This window comes from Oncorhynchus masou, chromosome 27 (assembly GCF_036934945.1).
Source record: "Oncorhynchus masou masou isolate Uvic2021 chromosome 27, UVic_Omas_1.1, whole genome shotgun sequence".
Classification (NCBI taxonomy): Eukaryota; Metazoa; Chordata; class Actinopteri; order Salmoniformes; family Salmonidae; genus Oncorhynchus; species Oncorhynchus masou.
In genome coordinates this window covers 40,810,106-40,827,793 of record NC_088238.1, presented here as the reverse complement: position 1 = coordinate 40,827,793, position 17,688 = coordinate 40,810,106, and the positions used below count along the sequence as shown (strand labels likewise).

At 41.1% G+C, this 17,688-nt stretch overlaps 1 protein-coding gene across 1 annotated transcript; it reads left to right on the top strand.

Annotated features, from left to right (window-relative positions):
* The first annotated feature begins 330 nt into the window (after nucleotides 1-330).
* On the top strand, nucleotides 331-15,111 carry LOC135516159 (E3 ubiquitin-protein ligase TRIM39-like). The gene is made up of 9 exons (XM_064940243.1): nucleotides 331-388; nucleotides 1,897-2,768; nucleotides 6,170-6,265; nucleotides 9,970-10,091; nucleotides 10,213-10,324; nucleotides 11,059-11,206; nucleotides 11,355-11,381; nucleotides 11,701-11,876; nucleotides 12,012-15,111. Exons 2-9 carry the CDS (start codon nucleotides 1,899-1,901, stop codon nucleotides 12,390-12,392), a joined length of 1,932 nt encoding a protein of 643 aa, XP_064796315.1. The 5' UTR covers nucleotides 331-388; nucleotides 1,897-1,898; the 3' UTR covers nucleotides 12,393-15,111.
* The last annotated feature ends 2,577 nt before the right edge of the window (nucleotides 15,112-17,688 follow it).

The window sequence follows — 17,688 nt, the reverse complement described above, 5'->3', positions numbered from 1 at the left end:
CAAATTCAGAGTAGACTTGGAGGTATGTAACTTACACCTAAAGTGAGAGACCTAGTTATACGACATTGTGGGTATTGTCTGGGTTTGTTCATTATGGTGTTGAGTGTGTGAAAAATATACACAAACATTAATAAGATCTAGGGTTATAAGCAAAGACAGAACAACGACCCCAGGGTCAGATTTAGGGATAATGCTGTTCTCCTTCGAGCAGAGCGGTCCATGCCGTGAAAGTGTAAATTGGTAACTGGGATAAGGAGGGGAGGGAGAGGGAGAGGGGCATATTTTAGGGCCGAGTAGCTGGGGGCTAGTGGCAGCAGTGTCATGTGTCAGTGTTCGGCCAGAGCGGTCACTCTGCACAGTGGCTTTCTGCAACAGCTGCTTCTCTCTGGTGAGTGTCCGCATTTCTTCTCTCTCTCTTTGCATGTTTTCTCTCTACCTTTTAACTGCGTCGGTAAAAATACACGCAAGGTATGCTTTATGCAATAATCGTTTTTCGATATGAAAGAGATGAATAACATTTACATTGTGAGGCTTCAACAAAAGCTTGATCTGAACGTTCTCTTTTTTTGTTCTAAGTTGTTGAAATATCTTGATTTCGTACTGCAGGCGGGATAGAGGAAGAATATAAAAACAAATTATTTGGAAATGGAATTATGTGAGGATTGAATGGATTGAGAAGATACAGAACGTCCGTTCTTGGTTATGTCCCAATAATCTCTCCTTTCTCCTGAAGTGTGCACTTGTTCACTATTTTGGGGTGCTCCTGAGTGGCACAGAGGTCTAAGGCACTGCATCTCAGTGCTAGAGGCGTCACTACAGAAAATCCCGGTTCGAATCCAGGCTGTATCACAACGGCCGTGATTAGGAGTCCCATAGGGCAGCGGACAATTGGCGCAGTGTCGTCTGGGTTTGGCCAGTGTTGGCCGTCATTGTAAATAAGATTTTGTTCTTAACTGACTTGCCTAGTTAAATAAAAAATAAATCAAATGTAAACTCATTGTATTGATATACCCACCTTTTTCTTTCAAATCCATGAAGGGAAGTGAACAAGTGCACACTTCAGGAGAGATTATTGGGACACTTGTTGTTTATGAGAAAGAAAGCAGAGCAGGAGAGCGACTAGACCGATATTTTTGGAAAGATGCTAATCTTTTACATCTATGAATAGCCAACCTTCTGTCGGTGGCCACGGTGGGTGTCCCAAATGGTAGCCTATTCCCTACATGGTGCACTACCTTTGACCAGGACCATAGGGGACCTGCTCAAAAGTAGTGCACTCCATAGGGCAAAGGGTTCAATTTGGAAAGCAGCCCATGTGTTCATAAATGCTCACTGCTCAAAAAGCTATGTGCACGCGCGGCCCGCGGGTGCACATAGCTTTAACTTGCTGACAGCCCGCTTTCTAAACCAAACACTTCTTGCTTAGTATATTTAGCATAGGGGATAATTTAAGCAAAGAATGCCCACATGCTTTTCAATAGCTCTCACTTGGCTCGTGATCGAAGTGGCCAGGACTTCAACTGGATGTGTTTAGGGTTGTAATATGACCCTTGAGAAGCAATAGAGGCTAATATCTAAGTTTGAATCTGCTGTTAGGGATCCAGAAATACATTTTGGAGGCCATACAAGTCAACATCCAATTAACATCCAAAGAGAAGCAGGAACATTATAACACATCCACATCCACATTACAACACATCCACACTAAAATAAACCTGATCTGATATAATGCTTTATGGCCTGGATCTCACAGGTCCGATATGACAGGTCAGACAACGATCCCAATGTGAAGTGCTACCGAACACTGTAATATAAGGTGTTTCCGAAACACTGCAATGTAAAGTGTTACAGAACACTGTAATGTTAAGTATGACCGTGCACGGTCTTCTCTGCCAGTAATGGCTTACCTTGCAGGAAATCATGGAAATCTGACAGAGGAGCAGGTCCACTGCTCCATCTGTCTGGACGTGTTCACCAACCCTGTCTCCATCCCCTGTGGACACAACTTCTGCCGCTGCTGCATCCTAGACTACTGGAAGACCACCGCCCTGTTCCAATGCCCCATGTGCAAGAAGACCTTCTTCAAGCGGCCCGACATTAGCATCAACACCGTCCTGAGGGAGATCGCTGAGCAATTTAAGGACATCAGGGTGAGCAACGCCGAGCGTCTCCAACGGCAGGAACTGAAAGAGGAACGAGATTTGCAGAAGAAGATGGAAGAGCAGAAACAGAAGGAGGAGGAGCAGAAAAAGACGGAGCGGGAAACGAAGAAGAAAGAGCAACAGGAACTGGTTCAAAAGCAGCAGAAGCTTCTCCAGGAGCTGAGACTGAAGCAGGAGATGCAAAAGCTACAGCTGCCACAGCTGCAACGAACGATGAGCCAGGAACCAGAGAAACCAATAGAAGAGAAGCCAGAGGGAGAGCCAGAGGAACCTCCAGCCGATGCTCCTCCTTCCCCACCCCACAGCCTATGGGGCGAGGTGTCTTGTGATGTCTGCATGGGCGACCGGATGAAGGCCGTCAAGTCCTGCCTGGTGTGTCTGACCTCATACTGCGAGGAACACATCAAGAACCACAACACACGCTTCACCAAACACAAGCTGATCGAACCCGTGACTAACCTGGAAGAGAGGATGTGTCCCAAGCACGAGAGGCTTCTGGAGCTGTTCTGTAAGAAAGACCATATCTGTGTGTGTGTGCTGTGTACGGAGACGGACCACAGAGCTCACTTTACTGTACCTGTAGAGAGGGAGTGGACTGATAAGAAGGTGAGAATAATTTGTAGAGGCTATTACAGTATAAAGGCTACAGTGTATGTTACATTTATATATATGTCATTCATCCAGGTTGGTTTTGATGCGATTAATCAAGTGTAAAGTACACTACCATTCAAACATTTTAGAACACCTACTCATTCAAGGGTTTTTATTTTTACAATGTTCTACATTGCAGAATAATAGTGAAGACATCAAAACTATGAAATAACACATATGGAATCCTGTTGTTACCAAAGAAGTGTTAAACAAATCAACATATATTTTATATTTGAGATTCTTAAAATAGCCACCCTTTGCCTTGATGACAGCTTTTCACACTCTTGGAATTCTCTCAACCAGCTTCATGAAGTAGTCACCTGGAATGCATTTCACTTAACAGGTTTTCCTTCTTAAAAGTTAATTTGTGGAAGTGTTTCAGCCAACCAGTTGTGTTGTGACATGGTAGGGGGGTATAAAGAAGATATCCATATTTGGTAAAAGACCAAGTCCATAGTATGGCAAGAACAGCTCAAATAAGCAATGAGAAATGACAGTCTATCATTACTTTAAGACATGAAGGTCAGTCAATACGGAACATTTCAAGAACTTTGAAAGTTTCTTCAAGTACAGTCGCAAAATCCATCAAGCGCTATGATGAAACTGGTTCTCATGAGGACCGCCACAGGAATAGAACACCCAGAGTTACCTCTGCTGCCAAGGATAAGTTCATTAGAGTTACCAGCCTCAGAAATTGCAGCCCAAGTAACAGACACATCTCAACATCAACTGTTCAGAGGAGACTGTGTGAATCAGTCCTTCATTGTAAAATTGCTGCAAAGAAACCACTACTAAAGGAGAGCATTTTGAAGAAGAGACTTTCTTGGGCCAAGAAACATGAGCAATGGACATTAGACCGAGGGAAATTTGTCCTTTGGTCTAATGAGTCCAAATTTGAGATTTTTGGTTCCAACTGCCATGTCTTTGTGAGACGCGGTGTGGGTGAACGGATGAACTTGGCATGTATATTTCCCACCGTAAAGCATGGAGGAGGAGGTGTTATGGTGTGGGGGTGCTTTGCTGGTGACACTGTCTGTGATTTATTTAGAATTCAAGGCACACTTCACCAGCATGGCTACCACAGCATTCTGCAGCGATACGCCATCGCACCTGGTTTGCGCTTAGTGGGACTATCATTTGTTTTTCAACAGGACAATGGCCCAACACACCTCCAAGCTGTGTAAGGGCTATTTTACCAAGAAGGAGAGTGATGGAGTGCTGCCTCAGATGACCTGGCCTCCACAATCCCCCGACCTCAACCCAAATGAGATGGTTTGGGATGAGTCGGACCGCAGAGTGAAGGAAAAGCAGCCAACAAGTGCTCAGTATATGTGGGAATTCCTTCAAGACTGTTGGAAAAGCATTCCAGGTGAAGCTGGTGGAGAGAGTGCCAAGAATGTGCAAAGCTGTCATCAAGGCAAATGGTGGCTATTTGAAGAATCTCAAATATAAAATATATGTTGATTTGTTTAACACTTTTTTGGTTACTACATGATTCCATATGTGTTATTTCATAGTTGTGATGTCTTCACTATTATTCTACAATGTAGAAAATAGTAAAAATAAAGAAAACCCCTTGGATGAGTAGGTGTTCTAAAACTTCTGACCGGTAGTGTATATTTCGAGAATCCATTGTCAATTGGTTTATCATTTTCAAAGACATACAGTAACTATTGTGCTGTTCAGGCTTGATGCAGCGATCAGAAGCTAAATGCAGCTATATAAAAATCCTAGTCACATTTTGGCCACACGATTTGGAGACATTTATGGTCAGCTCCTAATAAAACTGACACAATGATTGCCATTGAAGCTGTAAAAGTACATTTTAGAAGAGGTCAACTGTATTTGGTACACAAATCCACCAATAACACACTACAGTTTGTGAGGCCCAGCTCTAGATGTTGTTGAAAGTAGGCTGCCTAGCCTGAATTTCGGCCTGTTTCCTTGTCAGTCATTGTCAACATGTTGTATAAACAAATCTGGGACCAGGCTATAGACTGCCAAATGTAAGATTAATTATCTCTCACCCACAGTGCATACAGAGTATTCACACCCTTTGTCTTCTTCCACAATTTGTTGTGTTACAGCCTGAATTCAATAGATTTTTTTTCTCACCCATTGACACACAATACCCCATAATGATGAAGGGAAAACATGTATTTTGACAGTTTTGCAAATGTATTAAAAACGAAATACGGAAACAGCTAATTTACATAAGTATTCAACCTTTAAGTTAATAAATGTTAGAATCACCTCTAGCAGCAATTACAGCTGAGTCTTTCTGGGTAAGTCTTAAATATTTTTAAAGTCTTGCCATACACTTTCAAGATTATTTAAGTCAAAACTGTAACTAGGCCACTCAAGAACATTCAATGTTGTCTTGGTAAGCAACTCAAGTGTAGATTAGACCTTGTGTTTTAGGTTATTGTCCTGCTGAAAGTTGAATTTGTCTCAGTGTCTGTTGGAAAGCAGACTGAAATAGGTTAACCACTAGGATTTTGCCTGTGCTTAGCTCTATTCCATTTCTTTTTATCCTAAAAAACTCCCTAGTCCTTGCCGATGACAAGCATACCCATAGCATGATGCAGCCACCACCGTGCTTGAAAATGTGATGTGATTTGTTGGATTTTCCACTTTTATTGCAATTTCTCTGTTTTCTCCTATCCCAGTCATTAAACTCTGTCACTGTTTTAAAGTCACCATTGGCCTCATGGTGAAATCCCTGAGTGGTTTCCTTCCTTTCTGGCAACTGAGTTAGAAAGGACGCCTGTATCTTTGTATTGACTGGGTGTATTGATACACCATCCAACGTATAATTAATAAATTCAACATGCTCGAATTGATATTTAATATCTCCTTTTTTAAATTTGTGCCCATCTACCAATAGGTCCCCTTCTTTGCAAGTCATTGGAAAACCTCTACGGTCTTTGTGGTTTAATCTCTCTTTGAAATTCACTGCTCAACTGTGGGACCTTACAGATAATTGTATGTGTGGGGTACAGAGATGTGGTAGTCATTCAAAAATCATGTTAAACACTATTATTGTACAGAGTGAGTCCGTGCAACTTATTATGTGACTTGGTAAGCACATTTTTACTCCTGAATTTATTTAGGCTTGCCATAACAAAGGGGTTGAATACTTATTGACTCAAAACATTTCAGCTTTTCATTTTGTATTCATTTAGTAAAACATAATACAATCATAATTCCACTCAGACATTATGGGGGTATTGTGTGTAAGCCAATGACACAACATCTCAATTGAATCCATTTTAAATTCAGGTTGTAACAAACAAAAAGGTGGGGAAAGTAAAGGGGTGTGAATACCTCCTGAAGGCACTGAATGCTCTCCACAGGCTCAGCTGAAGAAGACAGAGATAGATGTACAGCAGATGATCCAGGAAAGACTGAAGAAGGTGGAGGAGATCAAGCACTCAGCGGAGCTGAATAAGGTGAGCTATTGAATGCTTCCGAAATGGTGCCCTATTCCCTACATAGTTCACTACATCGGGAATAGGGTGCCATTCCGGATGCAATATTTATTTGTCCCAGTGGTAAAATACATGCTAATTTGTCATGTTGACAGTTGGGACTTACACTGCGCAACACTTTTGATCATATAGTCAACATCTGATGGAACTGACAAAATAAACTGCTGGATTCTAGAAAATAATTTTGCTTTGAACATTAACCCAATGTGGGGGACCAGAATACATGGCTTCTGGATGGATTTGATCTTTGCTGGATATATTTGATCTTTGCTTCGAAGCACTTGCAAACTTTATTGAGATGTAGGAAAACAAAATCTGAACGGTTTCTAGTCAGGCAACCTAATTGTTGCCTTGTGGGAGGAGTTATGGGTCTTCCATGGGTCTTATTAGCCATAAAAGGCAAAAGAGTGTGCATCCTAAATGGCATATTATTCCCTATGTAGTGCACTACTTTTGACCAGGTTGCATAGGGCTCTGATTAGGGCTGTTGTGGTGACCATATTACCGCCACACCGGCAGTCATGAGTCATGACCTCAGTAAATATACACTTGACCGTTGTCACGGGATAATCTACTCTTATGCACTCTGGCCATGCTTTGATAGTACCCAACTTGTTAACTTCTTGCGTTGAGCAATCCCGGATCCGGGATCCTATTTATAGCCTCAAGCTCATTAGCATAACGCAACGTTAACTATTCATGAAAATCGCAAATGAAATGAAATAAATATATTTGCTCTCAAGCTTAGACTTTTGTTAACAACACTGTCATCTCAGATTTTCAAAATATGCTTTTCAACCATAGCTAAACAAGCATTTGTGTAAGAGTATTGATAGCTAGCATAGCTATATAAGCCTAGAATTCAGCCAGCAACATTTTCACAAAAACAAGAAAACCATTCAAATAAAATAATATACCTTTGAAGAACTTCAGATGTTTTCAATGAGGAGACTCTCAGTTAGATAGCAATGTTCAGTTTTTCAAAAAATATTATTTGTGTAGGACAAATCGCTCCATTTTGTTCACGTTTGGCTATGAAAAAAACCTGTATCCAGTTATAGCCTCAAGCTCATTAGCATAACGTAACGTTAACTATTTATGAAAATCGCAAATGAAATGAAATGAATGTGCTAGCTCTCAAGCTTAGCCTTTTCTTAACACTGTCATCTCAGATTTTCAAAATATGCTTTTGAACCATAGCAAAACAAGCATTTGTGAGTATTGATAGCTAGCGTAGCATTTAGCGTCACATTTAGCGTAGCATTTAGCGGGCAACATTTGCACAAAAACAAGAAAAGGATTAAAATAAAATCATTTACCTTTGAAGAACTTCGGATGTTTTCAATGAGGAGACTCTCAGTTACATAGCAAATGTTCAGTTTTTCCTGAAAGATTCTTTGTGTAGGAGAAATCGCTCCATTTTGTACATCACGTTTGGGTACCAAATAAAACGAAAATTCAGTCTTCAAAACGGCGAACTGTTTTGCAAATTAACTCCATAATATCGACTGAAACACGGCAAACGCTGTTTAGAATCAATCCTCAAGGTGTTTTTCACATATCTCTTCATTGATATATCGTTCGTGGATGTCTACTTTCTCCTCTGAATCGCTTGGAAAAAGACGAGCAGCTGAAGATGACGCAACAATTTCGACGGAGGACACCAGGCGGACACCTGGCAAATGTAGTCTCTTATGGTCAATCTTCCAATGATATGCCTACAAATACGTCACAATGCTGCAGACACCTTGGGGAAACGATAGATCGGGTAGGCTCATTCCTTGCGCGTCCACAGCCATATAAGGAGACAATGAAAAACAGAGCCTCAAAAATCCTGCTCATTTCCTGTTTGAAGTTTCATCTTGGTTTCGCCTGTAGCATCAGTTCTGGGGCACTCACAGACAATATCTTTGCAGTTTTGGAAACATCCGAGTGTTTTCTTTCCAAAGCTGTCAATTATATGCATAGTCGAGCATCTTTTTGTGACAAAATATTGAACTTAAAACTGGCACGTTTTTTTATCCAATAATGAAATAGCGCCCCCATAGATGTAAGAGGTTAACGACCATCAGGTTGCTAATGGCTTGGTACTCAGGGCTCTATAATCCCTTTAACCACTCTGAAATTCACATCAAACACTTATCATCAAACTAGTAGGTCTATCATACTTTTAAAACTCATCTTACTGTGATGATCCATTTGAGGAAAGTAGTTCAACAGCAGGTTGAAACAGTAAAACATGTTTGTTGTGAATTACTTGTTACTTTTATTTTGTGCTTTTTACTTATCTATTTTTTTACTTATCACTTATTTTTTTAAACTGCATTGTTGGTTAAGGGCTTGTAAGTAGGCATTTCACTGTAAGGTCTACACCTGATTGTATTCGGCGCATGTGACAAATAACATTTGATTTGTTGTTTCAAAGCCTGACACGATGAAATTGACAGGGCTTTCTAAGGATGTCGATTAATTCAAAACACGCATATGAATAGGCTTATGAGCCCAAGCCCCCCCCCCCCCCGCAAAACAAAAAAATATTTAAAAAACCTGAATTGAAATTATTACGCATGGCAGAAAAGCCGAAAACAAAACTATCCTTTCTATTTTATTAAGCTAAAGTTCAATTATATTCTTCTTACGATAAAATCCTATAAAATAAAATAACGTAGTTCAGTTGGCAGAGCATGTAAGTGACAGGGTTTTGGGTTTGATTCCCACGAGGGACCAGTACGAAAAAAGTATTACAATGTATGCACTCACTACCTATAAGTCGCTCTGGATAAGAGCATCTGCTGAATGACTCAAATGTAAATGTAAACAAGGAGCCTAGACAGATAACGTAGGCCAATTCATACTGTGTTCTTCTGAAATGCATTTTCTCCATATCATAATGTTTGTTCAGGCCTGACTCAATTAAATCACGTATCTATTGTGATGGTGTGTATTCAATTCATTTATTAGCCATATTTAACGGTAGATATTCCAAAGGCGTGCATCCGCTGCTTGCGTGCGTGAAGGCCTGGGGATGCGTGCTTAAGTTAATTAACGGTCAATTATCGTGAGACCAGTAGTTTGTTGCGTGCCAATAACCCGCCTTCATGACCGCCATAGCCCCAGGCCTCTGATCAAAAGTAGTGCTCTGTATAGGGAATAGGGTTCCATTTGGGACGCGATTTGGACCTCTTGGCAGTGTTATTGCTCATGTGTCTACCACAGTACATTAGACAGAATATTGTCGTATACAGCTGCTGCTCAATAAATTATATAATCTTCTACCCTCTAGGGGTGTGTCCCAATACAGTATAATAATAACATTGATGATACCCAGTTACCAACAAGTAAGAAATATGCCAAAATGTGTAATTACACTGTACTAAAATGGTTATTAGCATATTATTCAATGTGACCATCTCCTGTACTATGAATTCTGGAAAATGTCCAGGGAAAATGACACCCAAAAAGGTAATACTATTGTTTTTGTTTTGTTGACAAGCAGAGGTGAGGAGCATTACATATGCTGTTGTTCTATCGTGCGTGCAGCGATGTCCGAGAGAGAGAGAAAAAAAATGTTTTTGTCGTTTGCTGTTGTAATATCGCAAACGGACGTGTCAGTTTCACCATTAAAGACACCAGCTTTAAGTCATGACGATCTCTTTCCCTTTTAGTCCAGTGCCCAGAGGGAGATCGAGGACAGCATGCAGGTGTTCCAGGAGCTGATTCGGTCCATCCAGAGGACCCAGGCTGAGCTGGTGCTGGCTATAGAGGAAAAGCAGAGAGAGACAGAGAGGTGTGTAGAGGAAGTACTACAGTACCCATCATGCTCTGTGCCTTGTATCCGGTTTTATCTTACAAAAAAGGTTCCTGGAGCTAACATTATGGTGTCTGACCTCTGTGTTAATGCGTACAAGGTGGTCCCAGGGCCTGATAGGGGAGCTGGAACAGGAGATCAATAAACTACAGAGGAGGAATACAGACCTGGAGCACCTCTCACGCACAGAGGACCACATCCACTTCCTACAGGTGGGAGGGGTTGCCGATTTCATTAATAATACATAGCAGAATATGCACACATTGTAGTCGAGAAATATAGATCACAAATTTGGTTCGGTCTTGTCATAATTTTCTTTGTCCCAAATTTTTATCACAAAATAAGAAATATTGCACACATATGCTCTGATAGTAGAAAACATTAGCAACACCTGCTCTTTCCATGACATAGACTGACCAGGTGAATCCAAGTGAAAGCTATGGACCCTTATTGATGTCACTTGTGAAATTCACTTCGATCAGTGTAGATGAAGGGTAGAAGACAGGTTAAAGAAGGATTTTTAAGCGTTGAGGAAATTGAGACAAGGATTGTGTACGCGTGCCTTTCAGAGGGTGAATGGGAAAGACAAAATACTTAAGTGCCTTTGAACGGGATATGGTAGCAGGTGCCAGGTGCACCGGTTTTTGTCAAGAACTGCAACGCTGCTGGGTTTTTCACACCCAACAGTTTTCCGTGTGTATCAAGAATGGTCCACCACCAAAAGGACATCCAGCCAACTTGACACAACTGTGGGAAGCATTGGCGTCAACATGGCCCAGAATCCCAATGGAACATTTTCAACGTCCATGCCCTGCACTGAGGCTGTTCTGAGGGTAAAAGGGGGTGCAACTCAATATTATAAGGTGCTCTTAATGTTTTGTACACTCAGTGTACATCGTATAGATTGACTAAATTGACCCATTGTTTTTCCTATCTCTCGCTGTAGAGTTTCCCAGCCCTGTGTACCCCTCCAGCCACTAAGGACTGGTCTGGGACCAGTGTACACACTGAGGTGTGTGTTGGGATCATCAGGAGAGCTGTGTCCAAATTGGAAGAGACGCTGAGTGAGGAAATTGACAAACTGGTGGACTCTGGTAGGTTCTTCAATAAAGGACCGATGTGTGTGATTTCTTTCACTTATTACCCTATTTCCAAACCTCTTGTTCTCTGCAAATTGTTGAGCAAGAAGTGATGTGTTTTGTTTTTAAATCATTGAATTGTGATTTGTGTCCATTTTCACAGAGCTGAAGAAGATTCTTAAGTACACAGGTCGGCATTCAAATCAAAATCAAATCAAATCACAGTTTATTGGTCCCGTACACAGCTTAGCAGATGTTAATGCTTGTGTTACTAGCTCCTAACAGTGCAGTAAAAATGTCAAACAAGTACACAAACAATAATCAAAACTAGAAACAAGAAATCCCAAATGTCAGGATGAAGTCAGTTAACAACCCAATTAACACTATATCAGTAATCCAAAATCAATCTATGTTTATATACACCAAAAAGATATGCTAACAATGATATGTACAGCAGTAGATATATTACATGTTCACATCCTCCATAATTTCACACTCGCTGTTTCCAGTGGACCTGACCCTCGACCCAGACTCAGCCAACCCGTGGCTCCAGCTCTCGGAAGACCGCCGTCAAGTTAGGCACCTGGGAACTTGGCAGGACCTCCCGGACATCCCAGAGCGTTTTGACACTGTGGTCATTGTCCTGGGTCGCGAGGGCTTCACGGCGGGACGCCACTACTGGGAGGTTTGTTGATTATGATTATGTTTTTTTTTGTTGTCTCTTTGCCTAGCTTTCAAAAACAAAACAACATACAAAGCAAGGTCTATCGCTCCGTCTGTCCATTTATCCACCTTTCCATCCATCCATCCATCTATCTAGGTCCAGGTGGGGGACAAGGATGACTGGTACCTAGGTGTGGCCAAGGCATCAGTCAACAGGAAGGGGCGTATCGCCGTCAGCTCCTCCCAGGGCTACTGGGCGCTGGCCATGAAGAAAGACCAGGGATATAGGGCCTCCACGACCCCGCCGTTACCTCTAACCCTTGACCCCAAGCCGAAGAGGGTTGGGGTGTATGTGGATTGCGAAGAGGGCCAGGTTTCGTTTTACGACGTGAAGGAGAGGAGTCATATCTATACATTCATGGAGGACAGCTTTAAGGATAAGTTGTTTCCGTTCTTTTATCTGTACTGTTGTGATAAACAGTCGGATGCCATGGTGATCTGTCCGATCAATGAAAAGAGTCTGATCAAGCAATGCTGAGAAATACTCTGACAACAACTCTGAAAGACTACAATTCTGTCTGCAGAAAATACTGTGACATATGATCTTGGTAGGGAAACTGTAAAACAATTATACATTGACACTTAGTGGTGGCTTAAAGTACCTTGGGGGTGAGTGCCCGACGTCAATATTCTTGACCGTATTGATATTTGTTATGGTGATAACAAGCGGATTTATTTTGTTGTCCAGCCCCCCTAGTCCCCTGGTCAGTTGAACCCTGTTGAGAAAGATTGCAACTCTGGCAACAACTCTGAAAGACTACAATTCTGTATGCAGAAAATAGGGGAGAGTGGTGTATGTTTAACCATTGTTTACATTCAGCATTACTACGCCAAGGGAAATATAGTATTCTTTCTAACAAAGATGTCTACATATATTTCACAATGTGGTTTATCCCTGAAAATAATTAGAATTAATGTAAACATAACGGTTTTGAAAACATAGCCTTTCCAAATAAAAAAAGTGGTTTACTCAACTTACCCTGGGTATGGGGTAAGTTGAGCATAGGGACAGGGTAAGTCGAGCATAGGGACAGGGTAAGTCGAGCATAGGGACAGGGTAAGTTGAGCATAGGGACAGGGTAAGTCGAGCATAGGGACAGGGTAAGTCGAGCATAGGGACAGGGTAAGTCGAGCATAGGGACAGGGTAAGTCGAGCATAGGGACAGGGTAAGTCGAGCATAGGGACAGGGTAAGTCGAGCATAGGGACAGGGTAAGTCGAGCATAGGGACAGGGTAAGTTGAGCATAGGGACAGGGTAAGTTGAGCATAGGGACAGGGTAAGTCGAGCATAGGGACAGGGTAAGTTGAGCATAGGGACAGGGTAAGTCGAGCATAGGGACAGGGTAAGTTGAGCATAGGGACAGGGTAAGTTGAGCATAGGGACAGGGTAAGTCAAGCATAGGGACAGGGTAAGTTGAGCATAGGGACAGGGTAAGTTGAGCATAGGGACAGGGTAAGTCGAGCAGCCTTGGGGTAAGTGGGTGTTGGTGTCCTGTGACAGTGGTTGATGGTGCTGTTAGGTCAAAGTTTAATTCATGGAATGGGTATACTGTATATGTTAAATATATGTCTACATTCAGATATAGAACACTCTGTTCAATATCCCATACCCTTCTATTTCTTGACCAGTTGTCTGGGACAGGGATGTAGTTTTGATGTGCCAATTTGTCGGCTAGTTCTCTGCATTTGAGGCTACAAAGCCCATGAAACTGGTCCAAAAGATTATTGATAAGTTTAGCAAAGCTCAAACTCTATGTCATCAGATAAGACCATACAGAATGTGCATCTGCTACTCCTATCATAGCCTCTCTTTCACACAGCTACATGTTCATTTTGTTTTTCGGTCATTGTCTATTTTTTCATCCCTTGCTGCTGCTTGAGATGGACTTCTTCCCTTCTCTCACTTCCTTGGCTGCTCGCTCAAGAACCTCTTTGTGGCTGGAACCCTGCTTGTTTTACGTTTGTGTACACGGGACATGATGTCTGCTCTGTAACAATAGAAATGCACTCTTGAGTTCATATTTTCAGACACATTGCAAAAATACTATGCATGCTATGCATTAAACTGACAAAATGTAATCATTTGTATGGGGTATGGTGACCATTGGCTCCACTAACCCCAAGGCAAACAAGAATGCACATTTGTGAAAGGTTTAGGACCTCATATTCATCAGATCCCAACTGATGTGTAAAACAATCATAAAACTATCTACTTTGCTTTAGATACAAGCGTCATGAAACTTATAAACAAAAAATGCATTTGCTTTGTGAAAAGCCGTTATTTGGACCCAACTTGCTTGCCACTTTTTTCATGTGGTTTCTTCCTTCACAGACTCCATGAAATGATGACCTCTTCCTAAATATTTGGTCACTGGATTAATTTGATGCCTGCTTTCCTAGAAACAAGGGGTGGCTCAACAAACCTTTTTACTCAACTTTCCCCACTCTCCCCTACCTCAAAGCTGCAATATGTAACCTTTTGAAATTGGAATTTCAAATTCACATAGAAATGTGAGTTATAGATCTGTCTCTCATTGAAAGAAAGTCTAAAAAGCAGTAGATCTGTTCTGCGTGTGCCTTTTCTATGCTTCCCATTCTTACGTTTAGTTTTTGCATCTTTTACTTTCGGTTTTGCAGACCAGCTTCAAACAGCTGAAAATGCAATATTTTCAGTTATTATATGGTACAATGATTCACTACACTATACATTAATTGTTTTGTTACATAAACTGAAATCAGGTGAACTATTCGAAATTCTAGCATATTGCACCTTTAACATATAATCCTAATAGACTGGTAGGTAGGATGATAGTGTTGTTTTTTGTTTGTGTTTTTTTTTAATGGCATATATCCTGTTGATTAAAGTCTAGATTAAACATCAAAATGAATATGAATATAACAGACATGGGTTTAAAATACTTGAAAATAATTTCAAATTCTTTATCTGTGCCTATTTCAGCTTGCCTGACTTAAAAAACCAATAGATAAGTCTCAAAACTGCAAATCCTGTCCATCTGGCACCCCTGGCAGATTCAAGCAAACGCTCAAAGTATTTGAACCCAGGTCTAAAATGTAACATGCCTTAATTAATTGTATCTATGTTGAGGACAGTATTGTTTACTGACTTGCACTTTAGCATTGCATGCCTATTCACATATTCAATGTACACTGTAAAAATAGGACAAGGATTTTCAACAATAAATGTGTTTGTCTTTGGTCCATGTCTTTGTGAGATTTAGAAAGGTTTAAAAACACTAAACCTGAAAAACATAGGTTTCACCTGTGAATGCATTGTGTGAGAGTTTTAAGTTTCACCATCAGCGAAATGATGACACTTCCCATAGGAAAGCCACATTCACGATGAGATCTCCTTTAGATCTTATGTCAATCTCCTAGACAAAAAAAAAAGAGCACTGGTCAATACAACAGTGAGATGTTGTGCGTTTTCTCATACCTCTCAATTGTCACTCGTGAGAAGTAGACATGGATCTGTCTCACGGTGATCACTGTAAGAGTTCTCTGAACTCTCTCACAAGTATCTCTTCTCTCAGTCTCAGCTACTGGATAAAGGAGAGTAGTTCAAGATCTTAAATGAGTCTCAACGTGATACTAACAATTAGATGCTCAAACATGTCTTACATTTATCCCATACAGATCTCAGTGGTATTTATACATTGTCATCTTGGACCTATCTCACTACGAACTATATAACGAGAATAATTATTAACAGGTCTGATCAAATCATCGCAAATGTCATCTCCGACATATCTCTACATGACCTCAAAGCCGTGCTGAAGTGTAAAATAATCTTAAAAGTGGAGCAGATATGATTGATTTCCATTAATTCATCACTCAATGTACAATGTATACTGTTCCAACACAAGTCATTTGTTGAGTATACCAAGTCCTTCTCAAGTGTGTTTGGGAAATGAGCTGCAAGCACAATACCGGACACAGATGTAATGTCAGGGAAAACAATTCAACATGCTCAAGGGCAATTACAACTGTGTTGACAGGGGTTTCCAATAGCGGCACAACATGAAAGCAGGTACCATGTGTTACGGTGTCTTGCAGCAAAGAAAGACCTGCACTTCCAAATCCGCTAATAAGTGCCCATTTGTAAGCTGATTCCTCAGAGGTCAAGAAGAATTCAATCTGTCCATACCTTATTTGTGCTACTTTAGAAGGGAAAAAAACGGTCAAATTGTTAGTTCTTTTTCCTTTCCCATAATGCCTTGATGTGAGACGAGTTCTCTTATTAACTTGTGCCCTGTGAAATGCTCTCACTGAATGCGATGAATTAATATGGCGACCAGCATGTTTTTCTTATTGTGGAGAGGTGCCTTGCCTCCAGTTGAAGTTCACTTGATGCTCCAATTATGTTTGTTCTCGACTTATCGCTGTTTTCGTCACAAAGAATATGGTCTTCCGTGCGTGAAAGTCAGATATGGCATTAGCTGGCTGTATGATTTGCGAAATAGCAGGGATAGACTGCACAGACCATTTGCATGGGTATATTTTGAGTACCATGTATGAGCCTTAAAAAAATGTCATTTTTGTCTTCAGAATGGAAATATGAATGAGTCCATAATGGGCCAAGGGCTCTGACGGTGTCTGCCAGGTGCACAAGAAGGTGAATATTTTCCGTTTGTTAACGCTTACCATAGAGATGACTAATTTGAGGTCAAAAGTTCCATAGCATTTTCCCATGTGATGGTTGCAGGGACGAGGTGACAAGGGAAGGATGGAGGAAGTCATTCTGAGAATAGGTAAGTAATTCATATCATGTCACCTATCAAACTTTATTTTGTGAAGTTCAATTGTAATTCATTTTGAAAAACTTCTCCAACCCCATTTCCGTTGTGGTTTTTTGTTGTTGACATTTGGAAGAGTGATTGGGCCTTGAACACATAATAATGAATGACCTGTATGTGCTATTGTCTCCTCTCAGACCCAGACCAGATCCGAGAGCTGCACGCTCTCATTGACATCGTTGGAAAGAAACACTGTGAGCAACAAAGAAACACTGTGAGCTACAAAGAAACCCTGTGAACTACAAAGAAACACTGTGAGCTACAAAGAAACACTGTGAAGTACAAAGAAACACTGTGAGCTACAAAGAAACACTGTGAGCTACAAAGAAACACTGTGAGCTACAAAGAAACACTGTGAGCTACAAAGAAACACTGTGAGCTACAGGAGAGAAGGCCATCGGTGCCGTCCGGCGAGCAAGAGTTGTCCCCTGACAGTGGCATGTTCCTCTCACCGTTCCGCCTTGCTGCCATCCATCAGGCATCTAGGCAACATTGCTTGCAATCGTTTGATTTGCTTTTTGAACAATTTTTTCCTCAGTGGAAGAATGTTAATTCAATTGCCTTTGGACGCCATGGCAAAGAGTCCTCGACCGGAAGGTCAGCGGAATTCCAAGTAAGAATTTTCTGAGTAAGTATTTTCTCAAAGCTAGGTTACTTAAAAACTGCCTACCTCAAATTAGGATTGATTCTTGATGAAAAGGATTTACGTATGTTATTTGCTCATTCATCACTGCTGTTACGGATACCAGTATCCTGTGTGTGTATCCTGTGTGTGTCTTCTCTCCTTCTCCCCTCACAGGTGAAAATCATCACTCCCCAATCAGTCAACAATCAATCATCAATCAGAAGACACACCTCCTCCTGTTTCCTACCCTATCACAGTTCCTTTCCCTTGTTTTAAAAACCCTGTCAGTTGTTTGCTCTAGAGCTCAATCTCTCTTGTAAATTCATTGTCTGTAG

What these genes read in the sequence shown, in the direction of transcription:
- LOC135516159 (XM_064940243.1), top strand. Translation starts at nt 1,899, where the DNA reads ATGGCTTACCTTGCAGGAAATCATGGAAATCTGACAGAGGAGCAGGTC. An exon ending in ACTCAGCGGAGCTGAATAAG is followed by an intron (nt 6,266 to 9,969) that starts GTGAGCTATTGA and finishes TTTCCCTTTTAG; the next exon opens with TCCAGTGCCCAGAGGGAGAT. An exon ending in AAGCAGAGAGAGACAGAGAG is followed by an intron (nt 10,092 to 10,212) that starts GTGTGTAGAGGA and finishes AATGCGTACAAG; the next exon opens with GTGGTCCCAGGGCCTGATAG.